Source organism: Trachemys scripta, chromosome 1, assembly GCF_013100865.1.
Source record: "Trachemys scripta elegans isolate TJP31775 chromosome 1, CAS_Tse_1.0, whole genome shotgun sequence".
In the NCBI taxonomy this organism is placed as follows: domain Eukaryota; kingdom Metazoa; phylum Chordata; order Testudines; family Emydidae; genus Trachemys; species Trachemys scripta.
This window is the reverse complement of record NC_048298.1, coordinates 214272134-214289560: the sequence shown is the minus strand read 5'-3', so window position 1 is coordinate 214289560 and position 17427 is coordinate 214272134. Positions and strand designations below refer to the sequence as shown.

Genomic DNA, 17427 nt, shown 5'->3' with positions numbered 1-17427 from the left:
GGGATGGCAGGTGCTTGCGAAGTGCCTAAAGGTCATGGGTGTTTATTTCTATAGGACCAGACTCTTTATTCATACTAAACAGTACTTCACTCCAGAAGTATTCCCATTGACTTCAGTAAGGATATGATGGTTTGGGGGGTGGGGGAGAGGGGCTGGCAGGTTTTTTTTTTTTTTTTTTCTTCCCCTAACACAACATGAATATTATGGAATCCTTGACTCCTATGATGGCCAGGAAAAATGCAGTCTTAATGATTATCTGATATGACTCCTCTTTATAGCACTGGCATCCAACAATCATTCTGGAAGCTTGGAAATCTAACGTATCTGCTAGAACTGAATCAGCAGCATGGGAAGAGGGGAGCTGGCTGCACTGGCAACAATTACATACAAATTGTAATGGCCTAGATCTGTAATGTTACACAGACATTTCCCTTTTTATGTTCATTTAGTAACATCATTTTAATTGTTAATGTATCTTCTTAGAACTCTTATTACTTCTTGGCACTTCTAAATTCCCACATTTTATGACGGTTCAATTAGCATATTTGTTGCAATTTCTACCTCTGCTACTACAGTAAAAGAGTGGTCAGATTTTTTCAAAAAGTTAGGAAAAACTACATTTTTGCGCCTCATTTGAACATGCATTTATCACAGTTGCATGTAACATAGGTATATACATAAGGAGATGAATAGTCACTTATGTGATTGCAGTTAACTAACATGCACAGGTAATTATGCACTCAAAGTGAGATGTGCAAATGTATAGGCATTTTTGCAGTCCTGACCTTTGGAAAATAAAGCCTTAGATATAATTCAGTTGTCATCTTTTTAATGTCACACTTGCCAGAAAATAAAATGCTTCTAAAATTAAAAATGACCTGACAATTTAATATTAGCTTTTTGAAAAAAGTGTGTTAAATAATGCAGTTGAAAAATTACTCTTTGTTCAATACAAACATGCTATTCCCTTTGTATTTTTCTTGGCTGAAAAACTCTACATTTATCAGCAATATGTTTTAATTATTAAAATGTGATATAATCACACCAAAAGCCTCTTTTCACCCACACTTCCTCCTGGGTGATCCCAGCTATATTCCTTTGCTTTCTTCATAACTATCAGCTTTGAAATCCTGTCTCAAAAACATTTTAGGAACAGAAACACAGAGTACAACCATGAGGGAGCTGTGGGCAAGATTTTGAAGTTTTACTTTCAATTTATTTTTTAAGTGTACTGATGGGAAAACCATTTGGAACTTTTTAAAGGTTTTAAATATTTCATCTGTATTGAAGACTCTTCATGCAATCTTGAGTCAGTTGCTTTCTCTCTATGCCTTGGTTTCTCATCTGTAAAAATGGGACAGTAATACTTGTCTAGCTTTCAGGGGTTTTGTGAAGCTTAATTCATTGATATTTGAAGGACTTTGTGGCCCTCAGGTGGAATGCACTATAAAAATTTAAAGATTTACTATTTTTTAAAATAATCCTGCATAAACTCTACTCTCAAAGAGTTTTGTAGTACTCCTCTAAGAGTCTCTAATGCCGTAGTTCCCAAACTTCTTCTGTCGTGCTCCTCCTTACCTGTAATGGAACCTGTCCAGGCCTGCCCTCATGTGGGGCGGGGAGGGAGCACCAACCCGCCCCACTCTGCTCTCAGCCTGAGCTGCAATTGGGAGCTGAAGCTGCAGCTGGGGCTGAAGGCAGAGTGGGGCGGGGGTGGCGCTCCCTTCCCTCCCCACATGACGGAAGGCCTGGGCCCTCCTGCATCCACCCGACTGTTCCTCCATGCCCCCCCCAGGAAGGCACGCCCCAGTCTGGGGACTACTGCTCTAATGCCAACTCACAAACATCACAACTGTTTATGGCCCAAATGTACTTAGCACCTGGGTTGAGCATTACAAAATTTACTATCTACAACCATGAAGCTGAGTTTAGAACATGTAAGTACCTAAATAACTCATTCTGCAAAGCCTGGATCCAGCTGAGCTTCCCCAAAGTGCAAAGACAAGATGGGTCTCAGTGCACAATTCTGAATACCTCTCTCTTGGTGGGTATGAAAAGTTTAAGTGGGAAAAAACGTGTGGTGAAACAGCATACGAGTCAAACTAAGCCAGATCAAAGCTCTTCGCTAAGGTGCAGAAAATATTAAAAGGCAGTTACTATTCTTCCTTTGGGTAGCTGGGTGACCGCTGCAGGACTGTACTCACCATTCCACTGATGCATCGGCCACAGGCTGTTGTTTTGAACTCACCATGCAGTTCCTTCACAGCACTTGTTGTATAAAAACCTTCCGCCAAAAGGATTATTCCATATAAGAAAAAAAATGATGCAATGCCATAGATTACATACTGCATTAGCTGTATGCTAAAATGGAAGAGGAAATAAAAGTTAGTCAGACTTGGAGTCATGTTAAAACAAAGCAGTCTTACCTGATTGTATTAAGGATGAGCAAATTCATTCTGCCAAATATCTATTCAAATATTGTGGATCTGTTTAAAGAAGAGGGTCAGGGGCGTGTGTCCCAGCCTTATGATGCTCATTTTACAGATGTGGAAACTGATGTGCACCAGAGGGACAATGGCCTAGGGCCTGCCTGGGAATCAAGAGATCTGGGTTTTAAATCTTGTTTCTTACACTGACTGGCTGTATGACTTTAGGATAGTCATGATCTTTGAGTGTCAGTTCCATGCTTGCAAAATGGAGATATTTCTGTACTTCATAAGGTGTTGTGACCCTTAACTTAATGTTTGCGCTATGGTACATATGTAGGAGCAAAATGCTTGAAGTGGCAAAGGCTGGAAGAGAATCTGGATATTCTGGCCACCTAGCTCTGTGCTCACTCCTAAAGGGCCATGTTGCTTGTAAGGAGACAGCATCAACAGCTCCAAAATTCACACCCCTCTTACACCCTCTACCCAAATTCATCTGCATACATATTTTACAGTGCATGAAAATGATGTGATATTTTCCTGAGAATATGCGAATGAGCATCACAGTCAATTTTAACAAATTCTTCAGTGCAGGAGTGAATCCATAATTTCACAGCAAAGGTACAAGAATATCAAGTATGGTTAAAAATATAAGCCAGGAGTGCTACCCTACTAAAAAATATCTGCAGGTACTTTTAAACCCCTCCAACTAGATTTGTCTATTTCCATTAACATTTGGTATTTCTCGTTAGGCTTCCACACAGCCTGTGTCCATAGGAACTCAAGTACCAATTGCTCGTTTCCCTGAAACAGTGCCACTGTAACCATGGTTGCTGATAGATAGTTGGTCACAACAGCTCTCTCCTATGTGTTGCTATCAAGAGTTCTTGCAAAGCTTGCTCCCTATCAGTTGGATTTTCTCCTCAGTTAAACAAATGAACCCCGTTATGTTGCACATTCGGCTTTGTTACACTCAGTTGCTGAAGCTCAGCTGGTGATGCTACATGTCATCGCCATCCATGCTATGGTTATGCTGCCTTTGTAGAGCCCTGCAAATCCATGGATATCCGCGGATCATTTCTGTGAAGTGAAGTGCTCAGAGGCAGATACAAATTTTGTATCCATGCGGGGCTCTATACATGTGTATAGCATGCATAATATACTAGCACCTTGTCAAAGGGTTTTTAGCTACTATTAGATAAGCTCTTGACCTAGCGTAAATTGTCACCAGACAATCAAGGGCCGGGTGAACAAGATTGGAGGAGAAAAGCTTTATTTCTCGATAAATGGGATCCAACAGTAGCTCATAAAATGAAGTACAGAGAGAGCTGTCAAGAAGAGGGGGAAGATGACAGGGAAATTCTGAGAGTCCATGTGCCTTAAAGTAAAAAATGACCAGGGGAGCATACCAGGATCCTACCCAACACACCTCTTAATACCCCGACACCAATGGCCTCGTGCTGGGGGCTAGAAGAAATGGCTTGGCAGAAGAGGGCAGCTAAGCATAGTTACAAGGGCTCTACCTGCCTACTTCCAACAGCTGAGCATGCAGTGCTCCCATCCCTTGCTAGGCCAGGAAACACAGGACGTGATCCCACTGCTAGTAGGATTCTCCAGCCTCAGATCAAAGCTCTTGGGAACTCTGTGCACATCCCGCCTCACAACCTGCTCCTGTCCTATTATTGATCATGGGTCTGGGGGCATTGGGGGGCATTGCTCATGTAGTTGAAATTCTACAGGGCTCAGTCCTGCACTGTGCCTCTGCCTAGTGTAGCTCTATAGCACGTGCAGAATGAAGGAGAGTGAGCAAGGGTGTCCCAACACAGCTGGCTGACTCACTTCACAGGAGTGAGTGTCACTCTTGTTTGCATATAGTTTGCCTTCCCCAGAATCAGTTACTAGCGATGATGCACCAGTGATGATTTGGTTTCCTACAGTCTGCTCCTTTACATTTTTAGAGCCCTCCCACCAGCTGGAAACAGCTGACATTTTGTATTTGATTCAGATCCAGCTGTTCCAGAGGAGACAAACTGTGTTCTCATTAGGACTTTACACCTGTTCTTCCTGTTTTGTCTAGCATAAGAAGCCATTCAGGCTGAAACTATATGCTGAATCTCCGTGCATGGAAGGGATAACACTAGATACTTTGTGCGGTGTGTATATTATTTAGAGAAAAGAGCCTAAGTCTCGGAGTTTGGATCCATCTCTAATTTCAGTTGTGTTTTGCATGATGGGGTGTTTTGCTAGAATTCTTTCATGAAGTAATGGAAGAGGGGCATACTTACACTTCACTCAGCAAAGCATGGTCACTGGAGTTTGTGGAGAAGTGTTGTTCAAGGATAGATACAGTTCCAGTGAGAGCCACATGACCACAGCCACAAAACAATGCTACCCCAGAAAAGCAGAGAATGGTTGCCACCAGTGAAGCATATGGAACTCCTCCCAGGCACTTAATGCAACATTCAAAGCAACCTAAGCAGAAAAGATGAAACAAAGGAAACATTATTAAACACAACAGCAAATTATGAGAAGAACATTCACTTTTCATTTAGTACAACCGGTGGGGGCTGGCTCTAACTTAAAAAAAATAATTTGGCAAAGTGATATGTGGAAAGCTAACAGATGATGCAAGAAGACGACAATTCCTGCTCCAGAGCAATGACCTTCAGCTTTGTCTGTGTGAACTCAAAACACAAGTGAAAATGGGTTGAATTCTCATATCTTTGCAAGATCAAGAAGAGGTCATTGGCTCATCAACCGAAAAAACAAAAATCCATTTGGCTAAGTGAGTCCCTCTGATCTGACTGCTCTCATATAATACGCTGCGTTTAAAAACTATTTGTAATAACAGTATGAAGTGTCAGTTACACTACTGCCATGCTCACTAAGCAAGTCAAGGAAACAAAAGCATTTGGGAAAGATAAAATGTATTTTATACTTCTGCTGAATGAAGGAGTTCTATACTCAAAAATCTATACGTCAAAATCCGGCTGCTGCACACTTGCTCTGAGGACTGTGTTTTTATATGTCCTGAAAACAAAATTATATAAAACTAGTTTATAAACTAGTTTAGCTAGATAAAAGCTAATGGGGCTGAGAAGTGGCAAAAAGGAGACTAATTTGGAATAAGAGAATCAGTTTTAAAAGGATAAAATTGATATTTAAATAGAAAGAGGAAAAGTTCAAGTGAATATTTGGCAAATAAATTGAGACTGAAGTTTCCTTTTCAAAAGGAATAGTGAGCTCTAAACTGTACTATTCAGAAAGCATAGTGCATAGCTTTGTCTCCAATTTAATAGAAAAATACTGGATGTACTGTGTCATCTGGATGAAGGCCAGTTATACCACCACAGAATCAGAGACATTGTGATAAGGTAAATTCAGTTGCAACTATCGGATTCCTCCTGATGGCACTGCTTGAAAATCCATTTGCTTGCTGACTGAGTAATGTGAATTGGAAACAAACAGAGCTGTAAGTGTGTTATAATGGTAATGGCAATCTATATCAATTCATTGCTTCAGGGTGATAGCAATACACTGGCTAAGCATTCATCATTAGTGTATGTGGCATAAAATTGTGCAAAGTATAAACCATTAGGATACTGCTCAATAGAACTACCAGTGTTGAATGCAACAGAAACAGCCTGTTTCTTCCAATATATGGTACAAAATGAATCATTAACCACTTAAAATTTATGGAGACAATTGGGTGGTGCATACATCATAACTTCTGTCTCAAATGCCAAGAAAAGATGAGCAGATCTAGGCCTACTAAAGGAAGCAGGATTTTTCTAACATCCTGATCTTCCAAGTAATGAATGAGTTTTGCAACAGGCTCATCCAGGGGGCATTAGGAAGTAATGTGCATACAACAACAGAAAACCCTCTCACCATTTTATCAATGTAAAACTCTTTGTTTTAACGATCTCTTACCAAATGCCCCTGTCATGCTTAAACAGCTATTGCTACTTAGAGGTCTTATGAAATGCCACTTCAGTAAATGCATACAAGATTTAATTATATGGAAGCCAGCTGGGGAAGCTTTTACAGTCAAGTCCACAGCTGGAATCCATTCAGCAAGGAACTCTCTTCGTGCCTTGAATGCCACAAAATGAATACAGACAGCTTGATGTACTGCTCAGCCTGATGGGGTGGCGGGAAGGAAAGGCAGCATAAAGAAAGCTCAATGGGAAGAAATAGAATAACCATAGTACATATCACCACCGAGGTCCGAAGCTAAAGCAAACTTCAGAATGACAGATCTTGCAGGGCGATCACCGGTGATATGGCAAATTTGCAAATCAAGTTTAGAAGGAACAATAGAATCACAAGTCCTTTCCATTGTTCAAACAGGATTCTTGGATGTTTAACTGGGCGGAGAACCCAGGCTCTGCATTAGTCTGATTTCTCCTCTTAACCTGTTGCTATTATAACATCATTTGTCATGCTGGACGGTAGGATGTCTGGCCTCCTTCAGAGTCAACATCAAAGCTGCTCTGTGGGTCAAAAGGCAAATAGTGCTGAAGAATAACTTGGCAGAACCCTTAAATCCACATAGACCTATGGCCAAAGGTTACTCACCAATCTAGGTCATTCCAGTAGACTGGGCACTCCATGCTGTGCAGCCTAGTTTGCCATGCATTAATAAATACACCGGACTTGGGGGGCGATCTCTTTTGATCCCACATTCAGGCAGATCACACCATTTCATCAACAGCCCCTTGTATTCAAACTGCCAGCAGTGGATGCCCCAAAGCTTTCAAATTCTTGTCTATAGTAGACAACAGTGTTTATGGCTCAGGCCTCCTACAGCACGCTATTCCACAAGAGAAAAGGCAGCACCATCCTTCTGGTGGCCTTCACTGTGTCATGGGCAGATCACTGCCAAGATCCCACTTGATCAAGTCCATAAAAGCTACTATGCTGTTTCGAGCCAGACATTAAACAAAACAGAGCCCCAGCAACCACCAATCCTTTACCTCTAAGTCAGCTGGATAACTGGGATACATACTCTCTGTGGTCCTTGGGCAAACATACACCCCCAGCCCTAGCTTTAAACAAAACAAGGAAATACTGTCAATGGCGTATTTCCATGCTAGACATGGCAGCGTGTACGCCTGTACACGTGTTCAGTCAACAACTTTTATGATGGAGTTTATACACAGCTGTTCCTATCAAAGGGTATCAGCTTTGCAGAATATACACCACCTGTTTGAGGCGTTAGACTGCCAGACCCCCCAAAATCCTTATTTTAATATGACCCAGTTAAAGAATGTTTGCAGCGCTGCCGTAACACAGAAAAAAATGTACTTTTTGGAGACCCTACATTTACATCAATTAAATCTGTTAGTATAAGTTTTTTTCCTGTTTTATTTTATTTTTTACACCCACGATTACCAAAATACAACCAGGAGAAGCTTTTCAAAACCAGATACAGTAAAAGCTGTGTTATCCGTCACTTTATCAGCCAGAAAGCTCTATTAACTGGCATTTCCGATATCTCCCAATACAAATCTTCAATCTAGTAATTGGGACTAGTATACTGCCCAGGAGGTTATGCAATTGCACATTCTGCACTCTGTTCTTATGCAAAAGAGGCAGAAGACAAGTAAGAAAGCTGATATCAGGGATTTATTAAAAAAAGCAGCTTCCAGGGTGTGTCATAGGATCATTACAGATTCAGCCCAATCTCCTACACCTTCTACATCTACAATTGATATTGATAATGATGACCCTAAGGCACTGCAAGATCCTGAAGTGCCTTCTGAATCATCAAAGATTAAATTATGTTCAGTATCTTTTTAGTATCAGAGGGGTAGCCGTGTTAGTATGGATCTGTAAAAAGCATGACAATATATGCATGTCATCTGACGAAGTGGGTGTTCACCCACGAAAGCTTATGCTCCAATACTTCTGTTAGTCTATGAGGTGCCACAGGACTCGGTCGCTTTTTCTTATCTTTTTAATGTTAAGTGTAAGGGTTAAGGGTGAACGCCATGCACTGCCCATAGTGATATGTAGTGTCTAGGTTGGACATTAGGAAAAAGTTCCTAACTGTCAGGGTGGTTAAACACTGGAATAAATTGCCTAGGGAGGCTGTGGAATCTCCATCTCTGGAGATATTTAAGAGTAGGTTAGATAAATGTCTATCAGGGATGGTCTAGACAGTATTTGGTCCTGCCATGCGGGCAGGGGACTGGACTCGATGACCTCTCAAGGTCCCTTCCAGTCCTAGAATCTATGAATCTATAAGATAACCCTACTGTATAGAAAATGTTACCTATATACACCTAAGTGCTTCAAGAAACCAACTATTCTGCAGTGCAGTACTGCTGCTGGATTGGTGAGTACCTGTATACTATTTTATACTTGATTCATTTTATTGTATTCTAATTCTCTGAAAATTGGTATTCCATTGGTAAGTATAACTCTTAGTTAACTGGAATTTTTGACTAACCAGCACCCCCCCCCCCATTCCCCCAACATGCCGGATAACAAAGCTTTTACTGTACTACTATTAGTTCAGACAAAATTAAGGATTTTTTCTTACCAAACTTTCTAGGCTAGTATTGGAGTATTTCCATTAAACATGGAGGTCCAGAACTTCAGCTGGTCTACTGAGCTATGTCAGGTTACGGCAGCTGAGAATCTAGCCTGGAGAATTTGATCTTTCTAGATGCAGTTTGCCTTGTGCTCTGCTATATTTCTGAATCAGTAGGCAGTGAGTTACCATACAACTGAAAAGCAGTGGCAAATTTGTAAATCAATATGAAATAAGCAGACTAAGTTGATAACACATTCTGCTGCTGAAGCTGCGTATCCTGTAAACAATGTTGCAGTATTTAGTATGATTTAGGAAGTTTATTAAAAACATGTTAATAAAAAAAACTGGCACAAATTCTGCTCTGTCTTTACTTTGCACACAGATAATACCATGCAATTTTTAGCACTCTATACACCCTAGCACATCAGCAGTGTAAAACAGTTTAAATATAAACCAGGCATTACAAATACACATCAATGCATCTGGCTTTCAATGGCCATTTTGTCTAACACATCACTAGAATCTTTTGTGCAGCTCAGCAGAATAAAAACATTTTTTGTCCTCAGGCTTGTGAGCAGAAGTTGCCATGGAGGCAGGTTAATAACAGCCCAGTGATTTGCCCAGAGCTGCTTGTGATCCTGGCTACAGATTTAACACACTCTCAGAAGGAGGCCAGCTGAAACAAGGACTGAGATTATTCTCTAGGGAATGAATGCTATTAAACACACACATACAACTCACCCTGAATATTTCTTACTAAGGGAAAAAAATAAATAGAGGAGAAAGAACAGGAACTAACTATTCTCTTGTAGTCTCTTGGAAACTATCAGTCATAGGAAACTGGTAAAGGATCAACCTATACATAAAAAGTCAGCGATGATACTGGTTGTTCATATAATTCTTCTTTGAGCTGCGATGAGCAATATACCCATAAATAACTAGGAGAGGAGACTATATACAGACCACGGAATATGTGCAGGACTTTAGTCACACAATTCCCATTAATGCCAATGGCAATTGCGTGGCCAAATATCTGTCAGCACTGTGAAGGTGTACCCGATTTAAATCCAGAAAAGCAAGGAAATGCAGAATTAATGGGGAGGGACTTGCAGACAGCAATTCTCAGTCTGTAACACACCCTGCTGAGGTAAGGTTGGGGCAAGATTACAACTTCTTTAATAGGAACAATACGGCCTGCCATATAGTGGACACAAAGGGGTGAGTTTACGACACACAGCGCTTACTCTTGTCCTTAGGATCTTGAGCTCTCAAATTTCAGGGGTTTGATGAGTAAGACAGACATTGACTACTCACAGTCATCAGAGTTATAAACAAAATGAAATTTACTCTACTCCTCTCTCAGCCATAAACATCCAGTGACCATCTGCATTTGATGTGATATTAGCAAAACGTATGTTGGAACATCACCCAAAGCAGGAATCAATGAACTGTGGCAACAAGGGGGATTGCGAGGGAAAATCTTTACCACCACAACAATACGTCAAAAGTGTGTGTTAAATGTTTCTCCTCTGACCTTTTCTATTTGGCACAATCAGCACTTGGCCCTAGAATTGTAATTTTTAAAAATTATTTGCAAGCCTCTGTTAAGGCCTATGCTCCGTTCTTACCTTGTCCCGCTCAATTTCAATTTTGCAAACAAATTATAAAAAACATAACTCGATACACTAAGCCAAAATCCTTGCTTAGGTACTAGAGCAAGGAGTGCGACTGAACTGCAGAAAAATAGGCTGAGCTAAGGGTGAACTCAAATATTGCTATTCATATGATTAATACTTAGCATGTGCATAAATCTTTGCAGGGCTTGGACCTATAATACTGCATGTTATAATAAGAGGAGCTTAGGCCCCTTTGTATTGTGAAAGAACACTGTCTGTGCATACCACTATAAACTATCTAAGGGTCCTGATGCACTAAGGATTAACCTTCTGCTGCAGGTACTATGTATGTCATATCAATATTTTCCTTTACACATGTGCTTATAAAAAGCTGCTATTGCAGGCTTTCTAACTGCTACTTTTCAAGCTTAAAAAGGAACCAAGTCACAATAAGAACTAACTACTTTGGAGAACCAACATGGTTTAGTTCAATGGTGTCCAACCTTCTCAGCCAGAGTGTCAGACATATTATTTCAAGAAGGTCAAGGAGTCACAACAATACTTTGGGAAAGATTCTGCCCTGCCAGAGGTGGTGTGTGAAAACCTATGAATCTATAGTGAAGACAGAAATGCACATTCTTCCAAATTAAATCAGTTTGATGCAGTTCTAGTTCTGTGAAATGGTCCTTCAGTTTATAAGTGTTCAGAAGATGGCCTCTTTTAAGGCAATATGATCTATAAAATATGAAACATTGATTCCATGTTTGTTACATGCATCAATTCTAGGCTGCTAATGATACATAACACCAAGCATTCAACTACTGGTTTCAGAGTAGCAGCCATGTTAGTCTGTATCCACAAAAAGAACAGGAGTACTTGTGAACTACTGTGACACATGAGACAATAGGCCAAGAGCAGTTCTCTTGTTCCAGTTTGGTCAGCCTGAGATGAAAGTCCAACAACTTCATTTCTTGTCAACAGAAGAGACCGGAACACTTTCCAGCCCATGACACAATGCACTTCAAAGCAAGGCACTTCTGCACCATCTCTGAAGAGAAGAAAGTTGGTCAACTTGTGCTTTAAGAGAGGATTTGCTTTGAACAGTCTTAACTGGGTCCGTAATGGTGGATATTTTCCCACTCATTTCTCTCACTACACTGGTCTACAATTTTTGAGAAGTCGTCTGCTTCAGAGATAAAATGTACTATTTATTATGTATTTTGATGTGCTGAATTCAAATACGACAACTAAAACAACTGATTGGCTACTGTTTCTAAGATATTTAAGTTTTTATATTTTATGTCTATGTATATTGCGTAGATAGAGTTTTAATCATAAATTGTAAACCTAGGTCTTTTCATGTGTTTATGGTTGCTTTACATGATAATATTTCACCTGTCCTGTTTATGTAACACTTTAAAAATCAGCAAAAGGGTTATATAAATAAAATTTATTATGAAACAAAAGGCAAAAAACTATTATGTACATGTTTAGTCCTATTCAGTGTCTACTCGGCGCTTCTTGGCTTGTCTCTTGTATTCATTAAATGGAGCATCTCTTGTCACTGTCCAGCAATAGTCTGCAAGCATTGATGGGCTCCATTTGCCCTGATAGCGTTTCTCCATTGTTGCAATGTCCCGGTGAGATCGCTCGCCGTGCTCGTCACTCACTGCTCCACAGTTCGGTGGAAAAAAATCTAGATGAGAGTGCAAAAAATGTATCTTTAGTGACATGTTGCAACCAAGGCTTTTGTATGCCTTGAGGAGGTTTTCCACCAACAACCTGCAGTTGTCTGCCTTTTGTTTCCGAGAAAATTTATTGCCACTAACTGGAAGGCTTTTCCTGCAGTCTTTTCCTTGCCACGCAGTGCATGGTCAAATGCATCATCTCGAAGAAGTTCACGAATCTGAGGACCAACAAAGACACCTTCCTTTATTTTAGCTTCACTTAACCTTGGAAATTTTCCATAGAGGTACTTGAAAGCTGCTTGTGTTTTGTCAATGACCTTGACAAAGTTCTTCATCAGACCCAGCTTGATGTGTAAGGGTGTAAAATCTTCCTGGATTCAACAAGTGGTGAATGCTGAACCCTTTTCCTCCCAGGCTCCAATGACTATCGGAGTGACCAATCTTTCTTGATGTAGTGGGAATCTCTTGCACAACTATCCCATTCACAGAGAAAACAGCAGTACTTTGTGTATCCAGTCTGCAGACCAAGCAAGAGAGCAACAACCTTCAAATCGCCACAAAACTGCCACTGATGTTGGTCATATTTATGCACCTCAAAAGTTGTTTCATGTTGTCATAGGTTTCCGTCATATGGACTGCATGACCAACTGGAATTGATGGCAAAACATTGCCATTATGCAGTAAAACAGCTTTAAGACTCGTCTTCGATGAATCAATGAACAGTCTCCACTCATCTGGATCGTGAACGATGCTGAGGGCTGCCAACACACCATCGAAGTTGTTGCAGGCTACAAGATCACCTTCCATGAAGAAGAATGGGACAAGATCCTTTTGACGGTCACGGAACATGGAAACCCTAACATCACCTGCCAGGAGATTCCACTGCTGTAGTCTGGAGCCCAACAGCTCTGCCTTACTCTTGGGTAGTTCCAAATCCCTGACAAGGTCATTCAGTTCACCTTGTGTTATGAGGTGTGGTTCAGAGGAGGAGGATGGGAGAAAATGTGGGTCCTGTGACATTGATGGTTCAGGACCAGAAGTTTCATCCTCTTCCTCGTCTGACTCAAGGGAGAATGATTCTGGTGCATCAGGAACCAGCAGTCCTTCTCTGTGGGGTACTGGGCGTAGAGCTGATGGAATGTTTGGATAATGCACAGTCCACTTTTTCTTCTTTGACACACCTTTCCCAACTGGAGGCACCATGCAGAAGTAACAATTGCTGGTATGATCTGTTGGCTCTCTCCAAATCATTGGCACTGCAAAAGGCATAGATTTCCTTTTCCTATTCAACCACTGGCGAAGATTTGTTGCACAAGTGTTGCAGCATATGTGTGGGGCCCACCTCTTGTCCTGATCTCCAATTTTGCAGCCAAAAGAAAGGCGATAGGCTTTCTTAACCATAGTGGTTATACTGCGCTTTTGTGATGCAAAAGTCACTTCACCACAAACATAGCAGAAGTTATCTGCACTGTTCACACAAGTACGAGGCATCTCTGCTCACTTTGGCTAAACCGAAATGCGTCCCTTTGCAAAATCAAACACTGACAAATAAGAGCACGACACTGTATGATTTCTAGAGCTGATATAGGGCAATTTGTTCAGCAGAGTGATGTAAGCTTCATTATGATCGCATCATCCATGACTTCTAGGAATAACATGATGCAATTCATATCATGTATGACGGAATACCAGCTTCAGATTGCATCATTCATTGTTTTGCCTAAAAAGCAAGTACTGTCCAAACCCAGTCATAGATTTATTCATAGATACAGTCAAAGATGTATTTTAGTAATTTCTGGTTTAAATTGAGATCCCTTCCCTTTATAACTCACTTATCCTCCGCCATTCCCAAGTCAAGGGTCGTGTATACTGACCCAATAGCATATCTTGAAAACTAGAGCCAATCAACAATTTTAAGCATCATTTTCGTTCTCAGTGACCCAGAATTAGTAAAGTTTGACTACATTTATTTCAGAAGCATTTTGGCTGTAGAGCAGGGCTATCAGTTATTTCTGAAAAATACAACCTCCTATTAATCATTGCATCACTACGGTATTTTAAAAGAACTTCCTTGGTAAAAGTAGTCTGAGCTCTGTTGATATAACTTTGGCAGTAATTCCTCATGCAGATTTGTTCCAGTACTTTGCAGCACACATTTTTTCCAAGGACTCTTGTACGTGGAGGTGTTAATCTATATGCAGAGTTCATTAATCTGAAATCACTCCATTGGCAAAAGTTATCAATCTCAGTCCAACTCCGCACGAGGCCGCACATGAACAGCATACACAAAACACAGGATTTGCAATCAGTCTGCCATTTCATATTTTTTATTAAAATAGTCCCTCTTTCTATTCTCTCCCCTCACCCTGATCTCCGCCCACCTCATCATGCACACTAGTCATCTCCCAGTTTTAGAACATGCTGGCTTGGCTGACTTATCTAGACAATTCTGAGCCGAAAAGGTGTAACAAATTAGACACCGGACCAGACTTACAAAGGTATTTAGGCATCTAAAGAGGTAGACAGAAGCCCAGTGGGATTTACAAATGTGATCATGTGAGCTAGCACCTACCTCCCATTGACTGCTTAGGGGCCTTTGTAAACCTCACCCTGCATGAACTAGAGTTTCCTGGGTTTTCTTGTGAAAAAAAGAACAACTATTTTTAACAATGTTTGTGTTTTAATCAAAGATTAGTTTCTTACCTGTAAAATTTGAGTTTTGAATATTAGATTCCCTAGTCTGGAAGTGGTAACTCACCTCACAATGCATCAATGCCAGCAGTATCCAATAGCAGAATAAGACTTATCACACTGGATCTCAACCACAGCTACCAACTGCTTCTCCAGTTGACGCTTCCTTAGCTACAAGGAAGTAAACAAAAACACTCTCTCCCCCCAGTAAGATTCCTACTTAAATATAATTTTTTTTTAAAAAAGGGAGGGGGGAGAGATTTTCAGACCAGTGGATCTGAGATTCAGAAGCCAGATGCAGCCTTTCGATACCAATCTGGAACTAAGGGGTTTTTAGAGAAATATTCTTTTATTTAGGTAAGCTAAGAGGAAAATGAACCACCACTATAAAGACTTTTGGCCCATCGTAGCACCAACAAAGATGAAGGTGTGTGCATAGGTCGATGCTTTGCAAATTTCCCCCTGCTCATGAGACAGCCTGCATCCTTATGGAATGATCTTAAATCTTGATGGAAGGGGGCACCTTCTCGTGCCTTTATGCCTATCTAAAGTAGGCCCAAAAAAACTTTATTTTTAGGAAGAAATCTAGGAAATGAAAAATCATAAAAACAAACAAAAAACCAATTCATCTGGAAGAATTTCCACAAGAATGTTCATTTTAAAACAAGGGTGCCAATCTTTAAACAAAGAATTTTAAAGAAAGACGGACAATAAAGTAGCATTTAATTGATTAATTAAAGATCCAAGAGGGCTGATAGTTGCTTATGTAGAGATCTAGTGAAAGAAGCAAAATATTAAAGGAAAACAAAGTTTGCTCTCCTAATACCACCTATTACCGACACGGAAAGAGGAGATAAGGAAGGTTGCCCTAGGAAGAAAGTTTACATGTTAGTAGAGTTGGGAGTGTTTTCCAGTGTACTATTCGGTGCAATCCAAAACAAGAGATTCCTGTACCAGCTCTGAAATGAAAAACATCCATTGTTCTGATTATGTTCCTCTTTCAAGGGAAGAAGTAGCATTTCATTGTGACTAAATAATCATTGGCACAGAGATTGGTATCCTTGTTCCAGCCTTGTTCAGCGTAGTTGGTCTGTTACTATTCTCAGTTTTCTACTGCATAGCACAGCTGGAGAGATTCAGGTTTCTTTACATCAGAGTAATCAGAAACTGAGTTTCCCACATTAAAATGTCATTTTCAGCCTCTTGTGTGTTCAGGTTACGCCCAGGACCTCTTGTAACTTCAAATCTTTGTTGAAAAGTCTCAGAAATGTCCTAGCACTCCCAAGCTAAAAGCTTATGTCTGTATTTTAGCAAGCCTCCTAATTCAACCAGCCTCCATGGACAGACCTCAGCTTCTGGATGGCATTGATCATTGGTTCTTGAAGCAGATTTCCTTTAATGATATAGACTGACAGCTACCAGTGTAATAAGGATTTTGCTCTCAGGTAGTTCAGTAAAGATATACAGAATCTTTTGGCTACTTCTTCTAAAGAATAGAGACAAATGACCAGGTGGTGCATAAGCTTGTAAAAGATGGCTAAGATAGCATTGAACTTGTGAATCATGATCTTTGCCTCTGATATTCTTCAACGTTTGATCTGAAAAAATCTCTCTGATGGAAACAAGGCCTTCTTGAAATTTAGCACCAGTATATAAAACAGATTGATCACATTTGTACTGAATGCTGGGCTTGTGACAAAGAAAAGGAGCTTTTAGTAGCCACATTATCTGTAGAACACAGCAGAGATCACCACAGCTCAGAGACTTTGCAATCACAAACAAATGTCTTGAGCCACTTCAGATCTAGCAGTAGACAGAACTTGCCCACTTTCTGGTGCTACAAAGCACTACGGATAAATCTGTTGAAGTCTGGCTAAACCATTAATGGTCCAAAATGGTTTTAAAATTATTCCATACATAGTATTATCACCTTGAGCATAGCTAGAAGATTTCTGTATGTATTTAGCCATTGGCTCCCCTTTGGGACTTTGGACAATAGTCCACATCAGATATTCTTATATATACCTGGCCATTCCGAATCCATTCTCTCCGAATCTGGGTAGCAGGCTCACAACTAAGACTCCAGCAAGAAAAAGGTCAGTCTGATGACTAAGACTCAGGCATTAGTGAAGTGCAGATCTGAAAAGGTACCTCAGAATATTGCCAACCCATTGCATTTTAAATTCTCTTTGGGAGGTTATGCAACAGTACTGTTTCTACTTGTAGGAAATATAATGAAGAGCCATTAACAATGCAAAGTAGTATTACCAGTACCAAGTTCTCCCTCTACCCTCCATAGCTGAGCAGAATAGACCTGATCAACCAAATAATACATCTGACTAATTTAGCAATATTTTTGAATATACAATTTGACAATAAAAATATTCATCCATTTCTAGCATACAGACTAAGCCTACCATGGAAAGAGCATTTTAAGGTCCAAAGAACCAGGTCATCAGGTT

At 40.3% G+C, this 17427-nt stretch overlaps 1 protein-coding gene across 7 annotated transcripts in view; it reads right to left on the bottom strand.

Moving 5' to 3' along the window:
* GPM6B (glycoprotein M6B) overlaps positions 1 to 17427 on the bottom strand; it is a 131018-nt gene that overhangs the window by 11281 nt on the left and 102310 nt on the right. For all 7 annotated transcript variants that reach the window (XM_034756809.1, XM_034756826.1, XM_034756834.1 and 4 more), the window contains 2 exons: positions 4712 to 4898; positions 2205 to 2361 (listed from right to left, as the gene is read on the bottom strand). In XM_034756809.1, the coding sequence (XP_034612700.1) occupies positions 2205 to 2361; positions 4712 to 4898 (344 nt within the window). The remainder of the gene's footprint in view (positions 1 to 2204; positions 2362 to 4711; positions 4899 to 17427) is intronic.